This window comes from Mauremys mutica, chromosome 16, assembly GCF_020497125.1.
Source record: "Mauremys mutica isolate MM-2020 ecotype Southern chromosome 16, ASM2049712v1, whole genome shotgun sequence".
NCBI lineage: Eukaryota > Metazoa > Chordata > Testudines > Geoemydidae > Mauremys > Mauremys mutica.
Window position 1 is genome coordinate 22550595 of NC_059087.1, and position 19861 is coordinate 22570455.

General features: G+C 50.1%; 1 protein-coding gene and 1 long non-coding RNA gene across 10 annotated transcripts in view; one reads left to right on the top strand and one right to left on the bottom strand.

The window, feature by feature from the left end:
- LOC123350842 overlaps window positions 1-19178 on the top strand; it is a 23832-nt gene extending 4654 nt beyond the window's left edge. Inside the window, exons 4-5 of one of the 3 annotated variants that reach the window (XR_006573850.1) lie at window positions 1555-1603; window positions 19045-19178. This is a non-coding gene — a long non-coding RNA (uncharacterized LOC123350842). Of the gene's footprint in view, window positions 1-1554; window positions 1604-3916; window positions 4099-5715; window positions 5809-19044 lie in introns of those variants that run through there. The other 2 variants (XR_006573851.1, XR_006573852.1) reach the window with 2 other exon arrangements.
- CABP1 (calcium binding protein 1) overlaps window positions 8168-19861 on the bottom strand; it is an 83867-nt gene continuing 72173 nt past the window's right edge. For 3 of the 7 annotated variants that reach the window (XM_044989617.1, XM_044989616.1, XM_044989618.1), the window contains 6 exons: window positions 19061-19237; window positions 13624-13654; window positions 12733-12876; window positions 9920-10029; window positions 9179-9326; window positions 8168-8411 (listed from right to left, as the gene is read on the bottom strand). In XM_044989617.1, coding sequence (XP_044845552.1) covers window positions 8386-8411; window positions 9179-9326; window positions 9920-10029; window positions 12733-12876; window positions 13624-13654; window positions 19061-19237 — 636 coding nt within the window. In that variant the 3' untranslated portion in view covers window positions 8168-8385. Of the gene's footprint in view, window positions 8412-9178; window positions 9327-9919; window positions 10030-12732; window positions 12877-13623; window positions 13655-13811; window positions 14159-14375; window positions 14794-19060; window positions 19238-19861 lie in introns of those variants that run through there. The other 4 variants (XM_044989615.1, XM_044989620.1, XM_044989621.1 and 1 more) reach the window with 3 other exon arrangements.

The following is a 19861-nucleotide window of genomic DNA, read 5'->3' on the forward strand; positions in this document are numbered from 1 at the left end:
ACTTGATTTGCTCCAATATTATCACTAAAATTGGTTAAGATTTCAACATATGTACTAATTGAGAGACTTTTATGACATTTGGGTAGTTCCACTGCCCATTGCTGAATAGGCACAAGCCTTGGTATTGCAAACATGGTGGTTCTTGTAGCCATTATATATGAAGTGTCCTCTAGACTAGAGGGTACCCTGTTTTGGTTGTACTGTGAATGCTGCCCATATGGTAAAAGCAGGATGCTATTTTTAGAGACTCTGAATTACCCAGTTGTATGCCCCACATCAGGACAGTTGAATAACTGTTGTTTAACAAAAGTGTGCATGAATATTGCATGTATGGCCTGAATCAATTGGGCCAGAGGTGACCCAGGCTAAACCTTAGTAGCAGCAAATCAGCCTAAATAGAACAGGGTACAGCAAATCAGAACTCCTGAGTTCTAATCCCAGTGCTTCTACAGACTAGTTCTGTGGCCTTGACCCAGTCAATAACTTCTTTTTGCCTCCATTTGTCAATATGATACCTTCTATTATTTAGTGGTATTGGGAGCCTTAATTGTCTGTTTGTAAAGCTGTTTGAGATCCTCCAATGAGATACAAGCTGGCGTTGCTGGTTCCGTGATTCAGAGGACGTACTCCTCAAACCGGTCCAGCAAGGAAGCTACAAGTGCTGTTGCTGTCCCAGAATAGAAGGGCTTTCTTCCCCTTTAGATTATTCTGAATCTGGCAGGAGTCAGCCCTGGTGCAGTCACCTATCAGGCCAGAAGGGTCCTACATGTTTGCAAATAGATGGCTCCTTCCTCAGGAACACTAGGCCATGAATCAGGGCTGAAAAAATAAATATTTTGCTCAAACTGCAATTGCAGAATTCCTGGCTGCATTCTGTCTGTCTGCCTCAGACCAGGAGCTGCTTAGGGGGCTATGTGCAGACAGGTCTTTCTTTTGTATCTACCCTCAACTGAGTAGAAATTTTACTGCATTAAAGATATTACCTCACTCAGCTTGTCTCTCTGTAGATTTTGCTGTTAAGCAAATTCACAGGAACGTCTCCAAAAGGCCATGGTCCTTGGCTCTAGCTTAGCTAGGACTCTAGTCTCGGTCTGTTCCTGACCAATCTGACTCCATCTCATTCTGCCATCTGGCCTCATTCTTTCCACACACAAGCAATCCACAGTATTCAGCTTTGAATCCAGCAAGATGGCTTTAGCCTCTTAAAGAACTGGAGCGTTTACCTGTCCTAAGTTGCCTCCAGAACATCAGCGCTCTCAGCAGCACCCTGTCACCATGAGAGTGACATGGCAGTGAACAGAACGAGAGGTCTGCCCAAGCAAGCCACAGAGAGGACAGTGCCCCCGCTCTTCAGCCCCAGTGATAACGAGAGTCCTAGGAGATGTACTAGTGCTCTGAGAATTTTACATGACATTCATTGTCAAATTTTTTCCAACTGGTAGAATAACTGGAGGGAGTCCAGGGAGTCAACTCCCAGGCATTTCAGGTTCCCGTTGGTACTTGCCAATCTGAGTCAGTGCAGATTCTAAGATCACTGCTTTCTTGCTTCCATAGCCCTGGGAAAGGAGACGCCAGCTGTACTCTGTCCACTCGTGGCATCAAGGTATGAGCTTGGGAAAGAGCTAACTTTTGTTTCTCTCCCCTCCCCCATGCACACTTTTTGCTGTGATGATTCCAGATGTAATTTCTCATGAGTATTTCCAAGTGTCAGAGGTGAGCTATGCAGGGAGCAGGCTCCAAATAAGCTGAGCTGAGTTTGAATCCTAGGAGCTGGTCTGGTGGAGGCTCATTGGGCATTAGCCTTGCCCATGGCAGTACACAAGCTGTAGACAAGTCGCTCCAGCTCCCTGATGGGGACTCAGTGCACTGGTTAAATCCACATTAGTGTGTAGCTCTAGATGATATGGAGGTGATGTAACTGGGCCCCACAGCAGCGCTGCCACAAAAAAGGGCTTGTTAATATTGCAAGAGGCAGAGAAAGGCCTGATTGTGAGACATCCATAGAAATCAGTGGGCACTCAGCATGCTTAGCACCTCTCAAAATCAAGCCCCATGATGCTGGACTCTTGCCTGCTCCTCACAGTCCTTCATGCCGATCAGGGAACAAAAGTTACTTGGGTGGCAATGGCATCACCCCCGAGCTCAGACAGACCCAGTGCCTGGATGGATTAAATCCAGTCTAATCTCCCTGCCGTGCCTGTAACCTGCTGGGTGTCCCCCAAATTCAATTAGCAAGAGAGTGAAAGCAGCCTGTCCTGGAAGAATGCCATTCTGTTGGCAGGGCAGAGGGAGGCCTCGTTAGGCTCATTTATACCGATTACAGCCGATCCTCACTAATCCTCAAGATTTCTCAGTTTAAGCTGTGAGGAGCTTGGGTCAGCAGCACAGCTTCTAAGCACTTAAATTCTTTGTATGTCACAAGTTACTGTAATGAGTCATTAGCTAGAAAAGGGAAATGAAATGGCCAAGGGGAGGATGAACAAGAATAGCCTGTCTGTAAAACACCCACAAAAAGGAAGGGGATGGTTTTGAGATATAAACACCAGGTTCAAGCTAATCTTTCCATGGGTTCAAGTCCATACAGGATCAACTGAGCCCTGAGATCCCATTGAGGTATATACACTGAGCACCAGATATTTTACTGTGTGGGGGACTTCAGATCAAAGCACCTTCAAAGCAGAGCCCTTCTCCACTGTGCATGGACATTAAGGATCCCCTAGCACTTTTTTGGCAGTAGAGAGGTTGCCTCTGCTTCTTTAGCTGAAATTCCTTCCCGCTGCCCCAGGTGGCTGCATTTTGGTGGTGCTGTGAGTCTGAAGTTTATAAAGCACTTTGGGGTCCCCAGGGGCGGTCAGTGCCAAAAGCATGTATACACATGTTGGCCATTATCAGTTATGATCAGAAGTGGCTGAGAAACCCTCTGACTGGCCAACCTCCGGCGATCAAAAATCATGAATCAGATCCCAAAAAATCATGAGATTAATTTTTTTTTTGATATTATGGTTTTTGGTCAGTCTTTTGATTTTTGAACTCCCCTTGCCCACCCCCTGCATGTGTGTGTGACAATTAGTGTTGTCCACTGTCCCAATTTTACTGGGAAATGTGATTTTGACCCCTGCTGGAGAAGTGCTCACACCCACATCTGCCCGTCTCCTGCTCAACAATTACTGATGCCTCCCAACCTCCAAACCAATCCCCTCATCAGTTCTACCCCTGCAGCTCCCCTTTCATTTCTGCCCCATAAGTTCAGCCCCCCTCAGTTAAGCACATCCCCCACCTCCATCAGTTCAGCCCCCCAGCCTCATCTTCGCTCCTGCTGGGTTCTTCACCCTCCCACACACACACACCTGGAAGAGGCTGCAGCGGGAACCCCTCTGTACCCCTGCCCCTCCCCGGCTGAGTGTTGCAGGGGCAGAGTAGAGTGCTGTCCCCACTGCTCACAAGAGGGAGCAGAGCTGCTGAGCTCTTGCTGCTCCCTTCCCTCCTCCTGCGAGGGTTGCTTCTGGGTAGCTGAGGAAGCTCTTCCTACAGCAGCTCTGACTGTTGCTGGGCCCCAGGAGGCAAGTAAGGGGGGCAGATAGCCAATCGAGGGGCTGGGCTCAGTCCCTCAGGCAGGGCTCAATCTTGTTAGCGGCCTGGAGCTTTTTGCCTCGTCTCCAGCCAGGCTTCAGCCCAGCCAGAATCCCCTCGCTGGGGGCCATGCCATGGCAAGACCTGGCAGCACTGCTGGTGAGGGGCCTTTGCTGGCTGACATCGCTCAGCCATGACAAACCTGAGCAGTTGGCCAGCCCATGTCAAGGCGGGGCAACCTTTGCCCGACAGAGACACAGAAAGGGGCCTGGAGCTGGGCTGTGCTTTATGAAGGGGTTGCTCAAGCACAGCCCCTACCTCACACGTTCTTCACTTTTATCTGTAGTCCTGAGGTGCAGCCCATAGAGACACACAGATCACCGTGCCTTGCTTCCTTCAGTCCAAGCAGAAGGTTACACTGCATGCTGGGAGCCCCTCCTGCCCTATTGTTCTGGCCTGTGACCTAGGAAGGGGCTCACACAACTACGGAGGGTTTGTCTGGAGGAGGGGCAGCCACTGCCATCCTAATGCACCTGCTGCTGCACTCAGGGCTGGTATGTGTCACTCGGGATTGCACAGTTGCTGGTGAAGAGCGTTTTTATTGGGGTTGCTTGGAGGAGATTATACAGAGACCTGGCCTCTGGTGCTTTTCTGTATCAGGCCCACTTCAGCTTCCTATGGGATGTGCATGAGCAAACCTGGCCTATTGCACCCTGCCTGGTCGCATATCACACAAGGGGTATCCCTTCCTCTGACACTGACCTTGGACCTCCTTCCTTCCTGTCTCAGAGGGAGGTGTTCCTCCCGATGGGCTGGTGCTGGGCAGGCCTCGAGTTGCTAGTGGCCTCTTTATTCCTTCTGCTTCCTTTCAATTCTAAGACTCAGCTGGCTTGGAAAGGGTCACATGTCCCTGCTATGAACAGGAGAAAGGGAAAGTGGCATATTGTTGTCTCTCCCCTCCCCAACACCACACTCATCTCTCCAGTTAAGAGAGTATCTTCCTCTGTGCCAGCCAGACTGCTTATTATTCACGGAGTAGCAGGCTTGCTTAACATCCGATTTGGCAAAAGAGGTGGGGGCCTGGGAGCTAGGTCTAATTGCAAGAGGGGCGTTCAGCCTCCATGATTCAGTTCTCGGTCCCTCTGCTGCCACTGTCAGGTGGGTCGTTGAACCCAGCTTTCACTAACGAGGACTGAGACCATCCCATCCCCACCTGCAATAGCCCACTGACGTTGTCCGTAACATTCAGACACTACCAATTTAGATGGGAGCTGGTGCTATAGACACAAAAGGCTCTGTATCCTGTTACTAATCTGCTAAACCAGCCAGTCCCCTGACTCATGCTGGGTTTACACACTTGTAACCTACAAGTGAAAGGCCCAGTGTCTTCTTCCCAATCCCTGGAGCTGTCCCCATCCTCTAGAAGCAGCACCGGAATTAGATTAATTCATGTGTTGGGCCTGTATTTATTCTGCACGGATGGTGCCTTCAATTAGTCCTCTTAAGGCCACATTCATTTACTGTGGAGGGAGGTTACAGGCTATATTATCCATAGGAATTATCAGTAGTTCGGGTGGCTAAAACAGAGAATAGAGACCCATGGATGGGAGGCAGAACCAGGGCTCAGTGAACATGATGGACTGAAACAGGATGGGGCTATCTTGAGGAGCAATATGGTCACACTCAGCTAAGGACAAAAACATTTAGAGACAGCAGCCTGAGGCCTTGGGGCTTATCCTGATGAGCACAGGGCCACGGCAAGAAAGAGAGAAGGGAGACAGACGGACCCTTGCTTGTTCCATATTGTCCTTCAGGGCTATTTGGAAGCCTTCCTGGCACTGGCTGGGAGATGAAAGCAAAAGGATTATCCCTGGAATGAGATTATTAGATTGAAGATTTAATCTCTGACCCAGTCAGCACAAAAAAATAGCAAAACTCCCTGGGATTATTCGAGGTTGCATAGGGAGATAAAACCATCCCTGGGAGGAAGCGATTCTGCTGGAACCAACAGCAATTACTGCATGCATTCAGACCGGCCCTCTCTGACCTATCGTGCGGTTGATCCTGCATTGAGGAGCCAGCGGGTTTATGGGGGATGCCAAGACTTTCCTCAACAGATGCCTTGGGCTTTCGTGTCTACTCTAGCCCAACTACAGCCTCTTCATGCAGCACAGCTGTGCCCTGATGCAATCCATGGCCCCAGTGGCTCCATACGGCAGAGCTGGACTCAAGATTCACAGGTGAATTTGTGTTTAGTGATATTCTTTTCTTCCAGACAGCCCCAGATCAGAGCGAGAAAGCCTCCAATCTCTGCCATCACCAGACAGGAAAGGCACCTCCCTACCTTCCATCTGTCAGAGAGCACCCTTCCCCCAACACATGCACTGCACCTGCATCCCACAGGCTGATGCTTTGGCAGGGTTACTCTAAGCATACGTGATTATTTGTAAGCCCCCAGCAGCAGTAATGAGCAGAGAATGTGCCCAGTGAGTGAGATTATGCATTCTGGGGAATCCTGTGCAATTTGGACTCTGTGCAACCTCCATGAATGGGCTTATGTTTTTAAATAAATTAAGACAATGTCCCACCATCTGTTGCTGCAGGCAGAGGAGCCTCAGTGCAGGGGCAGGCAGCAAGCAGGCAGCCAAAGAGACAGTTACTGTGACTATTTTACCCATTCATCCAGGGGCCACATGCACGCAAACTCATTCCCATCACACACACACCCCTGCAATGTTCCTATTGCTCAGTATGCCATGTGCATGCACACTTATCACACGCACATGCATGAACACTCAACACCTATGCAGGAATTCCCATCACACGCATACACAGGGGCATCCATGCACACTCCTCATCACTCACACATACACATACTGTTCCATCACTTCACACATTCCCATTGCACTTTGCGCACACACACAGGACATGCAAGCACACACACTCCTATTGCTTAGGGACATGCCTATACAAACACTCCCATTGCATGCACACATACACTCCCATCATACACATGCATATATAACTAGCTAGAGTTCTGTACTGTGCTCATCACAGCAGAATCTGTGCACTGCACGCACACACCGTCTGCACATACATATCACAGGCCTGCACGTTTGCTTCAGTATCGTGTGCAACTACTTGTACATACACTTTCCTTTCACCTCTGGTGGGCACACCCACATACCTGTAGTAGTACTGCACGCGCACACACAGAGATCTCTCATGCAAATAGCCATGTGCCCGCTCCCATGCATTCCCCCACACACACACACAAACCTGCCCACACACTCCTGTCCAAATACTCTCATACATGCTCCCACTGTTGGAATGTCAATTACAGACTGACTGGCACAGCAACAAGCAAACTGAAGCAAGAGAAAATCTTCATTCAGGGTATTGCACCTTTGGGACAGACAGAATTTTGGAACCCGGCGGTCTAAGGGGAAAAAAAATAAATAGCAACATTGGTCTAGTAGGAGGCTCTTGTATCTCAGCCCCTACCCTGGGAAGAGGGACAGCCAAGGATAAGAAAATGCTCCCAAGAGACTCTGAGAAATCCAGAGAGAGGGGACGATGCCCCTTGAACTGCAGGAGGAACTAGACCCAATGATCTAGTGAGTAACTGAAAGCCCCAGCCTAGAGAAATGGGGATGTGAATGGGGCAGCCCCAGCATCTGCCTGAGACACAGAGAGTGAGGGGGGATAGGAGAATCTAAGGGAGAGCCTAAGATAAAGAGAGGGGGTATGCACCTGATGCTATAGAAAAGGGACAGGAAGAGCTTGGGGGCCAGTATCATGGTACATACTACAGAGTCACATACTGTGTTCTAGGGTGCACTTCTTAGTAGGCAACAGACAGACAGAGTCTCTGTATTCTGGATGACTGTACAGCCTCAGACACTGTAATCCCTGGTGTAACTCCACTGATTTAAAGCGATTTCCAGCAAGGAGAAATTTAGCCCATTAAGTCTTTGGTACCTGGTAGTATGTATATCTTGTGTTTGTATTACGCTGCCTGTGACTAGAATGGCTGGAGGTATCACTCACCCTGAACAGCACCCAATCACCAATCCTGCAACAAGCAGCACCTACCTCCCCTGGCTCCAGCTTGTCTCCCCAGCCACGATATGGGTCCCAAAGTAGTCTGGTTGGAGTGGATCGGTTGGCAGATGCTCCTCCCTCCAGCCCACCCTTCACCTCCCACAGAAAGGTCAGGGCTGCACACACATCTTCAGTTTGCACATTTATCACCTTTTTTTTTTTCCAAACATGTATTTGTAGTTGCTCTTGGTAAACATAACCACAGAAGACACAAGAATGTACCAGGGAGGCATAAATAACTCCAGACAGACACACAGCAAACACGGACACAGTTCACCAAGGGAATCTAACAGGTGCAGAGCGCGACCTGCTGCAGCCACCAAGCCCAGGTGGCTTTGCTTTCATCCCCCAATCTGAGAGGCTTTCTCCTTCTCTTGCTTTTCAGCAGTTGGTGGGAGAATAAAAGCAGGAGGGGAGGAGTCTAAAGTTGCAATCATCTCATGAAAACGTCGTGGCTTGTGCTGGCGCTGCAGTTTCCTGCTGTCACCTTGGAGGAACAGTTCCAGTTATAGGACATTATGAGTCTTTCACAGTGTGAAAGCGTGGAGGAGTGTGGGGACCACTTTGGGGCAGGAGAGGCGGGTCATCTCGCACTGTCTCAAATGCATCCAGCCTATTAACCTTTGCATGGGAACATCGGGGCTAGATGCTCCACTCAGGTCTCTTCTGCCCTCACTGAGGTGCTGGTTCCTCTTCAGATGAGTGTAATCTTCAACGGGACATCATCCTAACAAACTCTGCAGCCATTGACAAACAGAGAGGCTAGAGAACACACCAACACATTCCCATCCCACCTCTCACCATCCTGAGACACTATGCAGCCAACAGGAAAGCCCCACCCACACTGCTCACTAGTTTGATTTCTTTACTGACATTGGAGAGTTTACGCAACGTGTTCCAGGATCCCACTAGCCAGGGCAGTTCATAATTTGGGACACCTGCCTTAGAACAATGTAATGTCTCATTTCCACACTAAACTCTTTGCTGGACACTGACACAGTATGTCTACACAGCAGCTGGGAGATGTGATTCCCAACTTGAATAAATGTAAATGCACTAGCTCTGCTCAGGCTAGCACACTAAAATAGCAGTGTGGCCACAGTGGCATGGGTAGCAGCTCAGGCTAGCCGCCTGTGTATGTACCCAGGGGGCATTGAGGAGGAAAGAGAAATCCACCATTGGGCTGCATGTGGCCACAAAGAGGTTTCTCTTCTGACATAGGGACAGTCTGTCCTAGTATGTGATCCATGGAGACATGCTTATCACTGAGATTCATTGAGAAGAGTTGTACAGCCAGACACCACTAACCTGGAATTTCCTACACCAGCCATCTCTCCCCCAATCTGATCCGGCTGCCTCTCACCCCATTCCACAGATACCTGGGCCTCTTAGAACATAGAGATCATTTCCCTTCCTCTATTCCTGGAGCAGGGCGATGACCCAGTCTCTGATCCGAAATCCTGCCTGCCCCAGTGAAGATGGACAGTAGCTCATTCTCTCTCACCTTCAAAATCCACGTGCCCATCTCCATTCAGGTCCACATCTCGGATGATCTCTTCAATATCCCGATGGCCCACCTGCTGCCCCAGCAGCTTCTTCATGGCCTCCCGCAGCTCACTGGTGCTGATCTCTCCATCACCGTTGGTGTCAAACTGCAGGGAGACAACAAACAACAGCAGAAAGAGCACAGTCAGCTGGAGTGGACCCTGACTTGCTTTCTTGGGTACCTACAGTCTCCAGACTTGGGTCCCATGTTTTCCCCTCCTGAGTGCACATATTTGTCCATGAGGTCCCCTGAGTCCCTCTTGGCTCTCTCTTTCCTTCCTTAGGCATCTTCTCTCCTCCTGCTCTGATGCCACCCTGTTCCCTCAGGTCCTTTTCCTCTCCTCACAGACCCTATACATTATCGCTGTGCTTGGCCCATCTTCCTCCTTTGTTCCCTTTTAGGCCTTTGCTCTCCTTGTTGCTCTCCTTGGGCTCCCCTCCTTTCCAGACTTGGTTTCTCTTCTTTCCTTCTCAGGGACCTCTTTACTGTATATGCTCGCTCCTCCTCCTCATTCCCCCACTGGTCTTCTCTCTTTCCTGCCTTTGCTCTCCCCTTCTCTCCACTTTTACTAGATGAGAGGGGGCACTCATCTCTCTGAGGGGGTCACAGCACAGGGGGCATTCAGCTCTCTGAGGGGGTGATGCAGAACGAGGAGCGCTCACCTCTCTGAGGGGTCCCGCAGCACGGGGGGGTGCTCACCTCTCTGAAGGCATCACGTAGCTCCTTTACACCAATCATATCTGCAGTTTCTGCCAAAAGCTTTGGTCCCATCAGCTCCACAAAATCTTCAAAATCCACATGGCCGCCCACTTGGGACCAAGGGGAAATTTGTGTGTAAGAATTAATATGCCCTTTTTCCTTAGCCCAGCCGAGCACCCAGGGTAACACATCCATACATGGTTCCACTGGAGATCAGCCACCTATGGGAGAGTCAGGGTCTGACTCTCCAGGAGGCACAGCACAGAGAGTGCAGTTCAGGGGGAGAAGAAGCAAAGGTGGCATTACACCATCTTTGCACCCTCTGATTCTGGACAGGGCTGAAAGGGTCCTAGCTCCTCTAAATTACAGCAGGCCATCCCAGGCTGCCTATAGGCAGCAGGCAGCTCAGAATCCCCACAGCACTGTGTGCTATGGATCTGCTCCCAGCATACACCATCCCTCAGGGCTTGTGAGCGAGCGAGCACATGGCAGCCCTGCGGGTGTGTGTGAACAGCGGGAATTCTGCCTCAGCCAGTTGTATCTCCCATATGGGCCCTATACTGCACTGGAGCAGGGGAGAAAATCTGTCCCAGAAGCTCAACACCACAGCTGGATAGGCTATTTGTAACAAGCAGTGTAGTCAACAGATTAATAAATTTTCCTGTTTATGAAGTAGCTGCAATTGGTGAGGAGTTCCTCAAATTCCTACCTGTTTGTCAGATCACCAGACTGACCTAGTTATACAGCCTGTGGATCACCACACCACCTGACCTAGTTATACAGCCCGTGGATCACCAGACCGCCTGACCTAGTTATACAGCCCATGGATCACCAAACCGCCTGACCTAGTTATACAGCCTGTGGATCACCAGGCCGCCTGACCTAGTTATACAGCCTGTGGATCACCAGGCCGCCTGACCTAGTTATACAGCCCGTGGATCACCAGACCGCCTGACCTAGTTGTACAGCCCGTGGATCACCAGTCCGCCTGACCTAGTTATACAGCCCGTGGATCACCAAACCGCCTGACCTAGTTATACAACCTGTGGATCACCACGCCGCCTGACCTAGTTATACAGCCTGTGGATCACCAGGCCGCCTGACCTAGTTATACAGCCCGTGGATCACCAGACCGCCTGACCTAGTTATACAGCCCGTGGATCACCAGACCGCCTGACCTAGTTATGCAGCCTGTGGATCACCAGACTGCCTGACCTAGTTATACAGCCCGTGGATCACCAGGTCGCCTGACCTAGTTGTACAGCCTGTGGATCAACAGGCCGCCTGACCTAGTTATACAGCCTGTGGATCACCACGCCGCCTGACCTAGTTATACAGCCCGTGGATCACCAGGCCGCCTGACCTAGTTATACAGCCCGTGGATCACCAGACCGCCTGACCTAGTTGTACAGCCCGTGGATCACCAGGCCGCCTGACCTAGTTATACAGCCCGTGGATCACCAGCCTGCCTGACCTAGTTATACAGCCCGTGGATCACCAGACCCCCTGACCTAGTTATACAGCCCGTGGATCACCAGACTGCCTGACCTAGTTATACAGCCCGTGGATCACCAGGCCGCCTGACCTAGTTATACAGCCCGTGGATCACCAGACTGCCTGACCTAGTTATGCAGCCTGTGGATCACCAGACTGCCTGACCTAGTTATACAGCCCGTGGATCACCAGGTCGCCTGACCTAGTTGTACAGCCTGTGGATCACCAGGCCGCCTGACCTAGTTATACAGCCCGTGGATCACCAGGTCCCCTGACCTAGTTATACAGCCCGTGGATCACCAGGCCACCTGACCTAGTTATACAGCCTGTGGATCACCAGGTCGCCTGACCTAGTTATACAGCCCATGGATCACCAGATCGCCTGACCTAGTTATACTGCCCGTGGATCACCAGATTGCCTGATCTAGTTATACAGCCCGTGGATCACCAGACCGCCTGACCTAATTATACAGCCTGTGGATCACATGGCAACCAGTGCCCTCGTTAACTGCTATTTGTTATGTATTATTTTCACATGGTACTGTTTCTGCTCCCTCTCTGGATGATTAACACTTTCTAGTCCAGGGAGTACAACAAATAATGCCTAGTGAATATTCCTGTGGGCACCATATAGCACTGCTGCAGACAGGTATAAGGACAAAGAACTGACGATAGAAGGAAGGGACACAAATACAGCCATATCCAATCACAGACAGGTTTGTGAATACACTTCCCCATTATTCCACCTTTCATGTGACAGCAGATGGACAGAGGGTAGCCCCTCAGCCCATCACTCCCCAGAGCTATCTCCTCAATACACTCACACCTCAAGCTAAACACCCCAGCACTCTGCTCCGACATAGCACCACGCTCACACCAAAGGATCTCCCTCCTTTTAACACCCAGTCTCCCTCCTCAGCACACACCGCCTAAAGACCAGATTCAATACAACAACATGCAGCAGCTGCACACCAATACCTTAAACACCCATATCAAGGACAACACTTGACTGTGTACGCACCAAGGGCAGTCCTGTGTTGGTGTATCTGTCTCAACACATTGCTCTTATACCTCACTAACTATCTACAAACCCAGATAGGTTGGTAGGCTGGAGACAAGCAAACTGACTGATGCCCAGAGAACTAGTCAAACAGACAGCTGGCCTAGCGGAGAGAGTGGGTGACAGACAGGCAGGCAGGCAGCCAGGAGAACAAAGGAAGAGGAACAGATGACAGAAAGATACTGACAGCTAAAGCCCAGCATAGGGAGGCAGAGAATGGCAGTGACAGGGGAACATGCAAGTGAGGGGTCACACTCACAATTCATGTTGATCTGCTGGGATAGCTCTATGAGCTCCATCTCGGTAGGCATGTAGCCCATGGTCCGCATGCAGTTCCCCAGGTCCCTGCAGTTGATAAACCCATCCTTGTCTTTATCAAACTCCTTGAAGGCTTCTCTTAACTCTGTCAGGTTGAATCCAATAAGGACAGTGTTATCAGTGACGGTGTTAGACACAGTTCCCAGAACACCCCCACAAGGAGTCAGCAGCACTCTGGGATGCTAGGATCTCAGAGATGTTCTTTAGGAAGGTGCACATTCCCCCTGCAGATTCCCCGGAGAGAAGCTAGAACTGGAGGAGCTCTGAGCTCCACCCCACTAGCACTTCTGCACCGTGCCCTACAGCAGTCCCTGCTCAGACTGCAGAGTCTTTGAATGGTCAGATAGTCAGCACTCCTGCACTATGTTCTACAGCCCTCCTGCAGGAGACAGGGCCGCCCGGGGGGGGAGGGCAGGTGGGGCAATTTGCCCCGGGCCCCACAGGGGCCCCCACGAGATATAGTATTCTATAGTATTGCAACTTTTTTTTTATGGAAGGGGCCCCCGAAATTGCCCCAGGCCCCTCAAATCCTCTGGGCAGCCCTGGCAGAAGATGGAGTAAATGTGATCTCCCCCAAAATCATCACTCCAGTACTACACTCTACAGCCCCTCTGTCAGGAGATGGAGTGTATGTGAGCTGCCCCAAAGTCAGCACTTCTGCACCGTTCCCTATGATGTCTTCTGCAGGGAGTGGCTAGAATGAGAACAGCTATGAGCTCGTCTACCTAGTTTTACCCCAGATTCCACCCGCCCCCCGTGATCAGTCTGGCCAGCAGTATATTTTCACTGAGCAGAGAGAAAGTGAGACATGGAGGAAGGGTCAAAGTTTTACCTTCAATTTCTTCTGGTCGCAGTTCTCTGTCCTGCAATGAGAGAACATCTTCTGTTAAACCCAACCATTTGTTAGGAAAGTGGTGTCAGAACAGCACTTACGAGTACAGGCAGGTCTGGGAGCATCACGCACAAGCAAGAAAGTGACAGAAGAAACAAGAAGGTGATGACATGTTTAATCCGATCTACCTGGCAAGGCATCATTCCCTTTCCTATTAGGAGGGTGCCAGCAGCTGCCTGCATACTTCTCTGTGGAAGCCCATCTCCATTTCGCCTGCTGGCCAAGTGGGCAAATAGAAGTGTTGTTCCACACCTCAGGTCCAGGGCAACACAGGCTTCTCAAAGGGACTCCAGCACTCCACTCCAGATGGATAAGCTGGCACTGAGAGCCTCCACCGTGTGCCTGTATCATTCCCCTACAGTGACTCTGAGTGGCAGAGTCTGGCACCGCTGTAGTTCGGAGCTCCTCTGAAGCTCTTACTGTATTCCCTACAGCAAGTCCTGCTGGGAATGTCTGGGTCTGGAAATAGCTGCACCACAACCAGCAAGCCTATAGTGATTGCTGCTGGGAGGGAGAGCAGCCATGAGCTCTCCCAATACTATTCCTTAGAGCCACTCCTGTAGGGAGGGACTGGAACTGTAGAAGCAGTGAGCTCACCCCAGATACAAACATTTCAAACCCAAGCATGTAGGCAGAGAAACAAAATATACAGCAGCAAGGTCATCTACAAACGAAACAGGACAAGGATTCACCATGATCAGGAAACACTGCAACTTCAAACATCCAGTTTGGTTTGGTTGTTTTTAGAGAGGGGAGGGATGTAAAAGAGTACAGGAAAACTCCAGAGACTGCATCAAGAGGAAGAAAAGATGAGTGTGGAAATGCACTGCTTTCTGGTTACTAAAACCCCCTTCTAACTCCACTCATGGTTCCCAGGCAAATCCAGAATATCTGAGAATTTGGAAACAGAGACAAAATTTCCCTTCTTGTCTTGAGTCCTGGCTTCTCCCCTCATCTCCCAGGGGTCTGCAGCCTCACCACAGGTCCCTGGAGACTGTGCCCTTGATCTGTTTCATAAGGATGAGCTCTTGCTAATTAACCGCAGGCTTCTGTGGTAACTCTAGCGGCGGCTGCCCGGAGAATACAGCAAACTAGGACACACACTGGTTTACGTCTGTGCAAAAAGGGGCTGTGCCAGAGAAATGATCAGCTTGTCATTTATAACCTTCCCAGAGGCATCTCTGTGCTGCATGGAACTTTCAGAGAGCTCTAGCTCTGCAGTTTCATCCTTCACAGATCTGGTAATTTCAGACATGTCATCCCATTTCTTCTGCTTTCAAAGACACTGATTTGTAAAAGAGTTCACACTCTTTAAAGCAGGCACAGGAGGCCTCACTGCCTTCCTATCAGTGATATCATAATGAATTACAGTAACACAGTGCTTAATCTGTGCCAGAGCTGAGCCGCCGCACCTCTGGGCTTGGCAGTTCATAGCCCCAGTATCTCTGGGCTTGCCACATCACTTATGAAAGTAAAAAAATTGCTCGAGCCCCGGCACCTCTTTCATTACAAATTAAGCACTGTTTGCATATCTCCAGCCAAGAGTCTCCAAGCTCTTTATGAACTTTAATGACCCCAGGAGTCCTTCTTGAGCGCCACCAGTCTGATCAGGAATGGTCAAGATACAGAGGTATCATCAACTCAATTTTACAGAACAGTGAATTGACTCATGCAAGGTTACTCACTACATCTGTGGCAGCATCTGGCTGAAACACAGGTCTCATGCCATCTAGGCCTGTGCTTTAACCACTAGACCAGGCTGTACCACAGTAGATGTCTGAAACCCCATTATAGCCAGCATCATTAACACACCAGAATGTCCAAGAGGAAGTCTCAAGACTTTTTCAGCCTGGCCTCTATTTTTGCACATAGAAGCATTTGCATGTGCAGAGATGTGAGCACTTCTTTGTGTGTGCAGATTCTGTCATTGGAGGGAGCCAAAGACTGTATGTGCAAAAGAAGAGGCCACTCCAGGTCCCTTGGGAAATCTAGCCCAAATTGTAACTGGTGTCATGAGGAGATTTTCTGTTTTAAAGTCCAAGGAAGCTCCCTTAAAAATTATTAAATAGGAAAACATCTGCTTAAGAAGAAATCAGCTGAAGCAGTGTAAAGCTTTCGGAGGAGAACATATGGAAAAAGGGATACACCTTTTCAAAGAGCTCAGGTCCTAGGAATACACTAGAGGTGATCATCAACCACTCCATCATAAGAAACTTTCTGGCATTACTTTATTTCTGTCCTATGCATGCTAAATCCTGCTGGTCTAAAGAGCCAATGAGGAGAACAGCTGTTTATAAATACATTAACTCCGCACCAGGGCTGTTGTCAGAGATGTCTGTGCTCCTCTCTTTGGAGCCTCCTAGGATATTATGAATTTCCAGGCTCTGAACATGGTGGATATAGTCACCTGCAAGCTATTGACATTCTAAATGGAATTTGGATCCAGTTCTTTACATAAGCACATGTTATTTGGTAGATGTTTGTGTGCCAGTTTATACATATGTGTGTGTGCACTTGCTTGAGAATATTTCTGCATGTGTTTTAATGTGCTGGCTAATGGAATATGCGATTGTCTGCTAGTAGTTGGAGGCTGCAGAGAATAAAAACTTACAGTGAGCAATAACTAATGGTGACTTGTCTTCAGCTCAAGTGGAAGAGGATTAGGTTTTGGAACTAAAGGTCCTTGATTCTATTCCAACTAAGGACAAGTGTGTCTTTGCGTGTGAGTATATAGAACAGAGATTTATTATGGAGGGATGCCTGACAACTGGATTTTAACTGCCACGAATGTCAGACATTGAGGATGAGTTTTGTTTGACTGGAGGAACATGTAACAGTGCTGTAACGAGGGAGAGGCAAGCGAGGCACTTGCCTCAGGCGCACAAAGCCAAGGGGCAAGGAAAGCGGCAGAGAAAAAAAAAAGCCGCTGGCACGGAGATATTTATAACCTGGGTGATCTCCCCCCACCCCCACCTGCTGCCCACCCCCGCGCCTCCCCTGAGTGTCCCCCAGCCCGACTTGCTCCCCGCCACCCTTCCCGGCCCCAGAGCAGAGAATCCCTGTCCCTCCCCTGCAGCTCCATGCTGCGTCCCTGCAGCAACTGCTGCCGCAGGGTCCTAGTGCCCCCCATCTCCACAGCCAGGACAGACTGACTCTGACCCTGCCCTTCCCCTTCAGACCCTTCCATTTTCCAATGGGATCCTCCACCAGCACAGGGGGCCCCCCCGTCCGCAGTCATCGCTCCTGCTCTATGCTGGGCAAGGAGACAGCCCCATCCCTCACCCCCAGTGAGGCTACAGTCAGGGGCAACAGCAGGGGAGGAGGTGCACGCAGCACCCACCACGGGGGAGGTGAGGGAGATTCCTGGACCTGAGAGGGGCCCTAGGAGCACATGCAGTGACAGTGGTGGGGGTGAGTGTGCTGCTGGGGGGGGCAGGGAAGGGGGACTCCTCCCCCAGAGCTTACTGCTGCCAGCAGGGAACGGACTGGGGGGAGTCCTCCTCTCTGGCCCCTGTCACGGAGCAGCCTGTCTGCACCCCAAACTCATCCCCAGCCCTGCCCCATCCCAGAGCCCACACCCTCAGTCAGAGCTTTCACCCCCCCACCGCACTCTCAACCCTCTGCCTGAGCCCCTCCAGCACCCCAAACACCTCATCCCCAGTCCCAGACAGAGCCCTCACCCCCCACACTCCTACTCTCGCCCTGAGCCCCTCCCACACCCCAAACCTCCCAGCCCCAGACAGAGCCCTCACCCCTACTCTCTCCCTGAGCCCCTCCCACACTCCAAACCCCTCATCTGCAGCCACAACCCACAGCCCTCACCCCTGCACCCCATCCCTCTGCACCCCTCCCATCCCCAAACTCCCTCCCAGAGCCTGCACCCCAATCCCCTGCCCCAGCCTAGGGCCTGCATCCCAGACCTCCTCCCTCACCCAAACTCCCTCCCAGAGCCTTGGGCGGGTCGGGGGGCAGAGTTTGGGGGGGCAGAGCTTGGGCGGGGGCGGATTCTGGGCACCACCAAAATTTCTACAAACCTGCCACCCCTGATCCTGCCCTGCAGACCTGAACTCCCAGCATTCTCAGGACACATGCTGATCCCTAGTGGCCACTGCTGATATCCAGCACCTCCCTCCTCTCTTAACCTGTGACTCCCTCTCTGGACTGGAACTGGACTGGAACCAAAGACCATCTTGGAAGCAACATTACCAGCCCAAGCAGTCAAAAATCATGAGTTAGACCCCCCCAAAACCACAGGCTGTACCGCCACTGCTTCATTCATTCTTCGGCAGCAATTCGGCGGCAGGCCCTTCCCTCCAAGAGGGACTGAGGGACCCGCCGCCAAATTGCCACCAAAGAAACGGCCCTGGGGGAGGGTACAATTTTATATTCTTGCCTTGGACGCAAAAATACCTAGTTACGGCTCTGACATGTAATGTACTGGATGAGTGTATGCAAGTGTGTACACCTAATCACATATATGCCTATATGTGTGTTAATAATATGGTGTCTGTGTATATGTGTTTAATTATGTTAGTAGATATTAAATGTTTGTGTACAGGGATATGTGCTTTATGTTAGTGTGAATGTACATTATGTAAGCATGTCTCTATGTATATTTGACATGTCTGTGTGTATATTTTTGCATATTTTAAGGTTGCAGGAATGGATGTGTATGTATGCATATATATGCTTGGATGGATAGAAATATAAATATAGGTGTGTGTTGTATATTAGTGGGTATATAGGTACTGATACTTGTTTGTGCATTGCTATTTGAAGGTGTGTGAACAGGTAGCTATTTTGAGGTTTGTATGTATGTGTTCTCCTGTGCAGACATGAGAGTGTGCATGGATGTGTGTATGAATCTGAGCTTGTGTGTCAGAGTGAATGTGGATGGGTATGCATCTCAGGCCATATTTGAGTAGGCTCCAAATGTGGGCACCTTGATGGGACAGACAAATCCAGTGAAGCACATATAGTGGCCATTTAGGCTCTATGTACTAATCTGAGCCTCCACGTATGGGATGTTGATGTCTCACTGGAGTGTCATATTTGAACGTTGGACTTCTCAGGTATATATGAGTCTGTATGACTGTGAGTGTTTCAGTGCGACTGATCTATCCATCTGTATACGTATTTCTACAATGCCTACTACCTAGGTGCCAGGGTATCTCCGCACTTCTTTCAGTTCACATGCCTGAGCATGTATGTGTGTCTGTAAGTCTGCATTTGCAGGTCTGAGGCTGTAGGTTTGTGACCTGTCGCTGGGAGAGCTCAGAGTCCCATGTATGGAGGCAACATGTGTGGCTACACGTTTGTGGCAATGTGGGCATTGTGTTTTGTATATTTCTTGCCCAGCAGGGTGTAACTTACGTACAGGCTGCCTGTTTTCTGCGAAGCCCTTCCTCAGGAAGATGCATGCTGGCCCCAGCAGGTTGTGCATGACGGCGCAGTTCTGGGCCAGCATCATGAGTGGACCTTGGTACTCGCAGGCTGACGGCCCCTCTTCACTCGTCTGAACAGCCTTATAGCAGGTCTTCTCCTCATGACGAATCTTCCCAGCCAATCAGCAGCAAGTAAACAATACAACAGAGGAAGTTACCTCCCCATGTCTCTCAGTCTTTGATCTGATGTTTTACTGGGCTGCCTGACAGAGTAATTAGCCCTAAATTTCCTTCATCTTTTCATGCTGGGTCCCTCCCACCAGTCTAGTCCAGGCTTGTATAGAAGCAGTAGGTACAGGAGTTCACTGTCAATGGCTGATAAAAGTCCAGCCAACCAGGAAGATTTCACTTTGAAATGACATCAAACTTTCTCAAAGCTGCACGCATCCCTCCAGCTACAGATGAAAGGGCCAGGATAGAAAACGAACATGTCCCGTCCCTCCCATCTCCAGCCCCAGAGTGAATGATTTCATGTGTGGCCTGCAAGGGAATAGCACGCCCAGACATAACAGTCTGTGTCTGTACAGAAGGAGATTACTGGGAGAGAAGCTTCCGTCAGGGACCTCCACTGAACAGCAGGCACAGAACCTGCACAGAGAGACTAAGTTTGGCTTCAAGTAACTTTCAGGCAACACAGTTCAACAGCTTACAGCTCTCTATTAACACCTGTACCACAGTCATACCAAAACCATCAGACGGCCGTTTACAGTGTCAGCGAGCTGGGTTCCAGACAA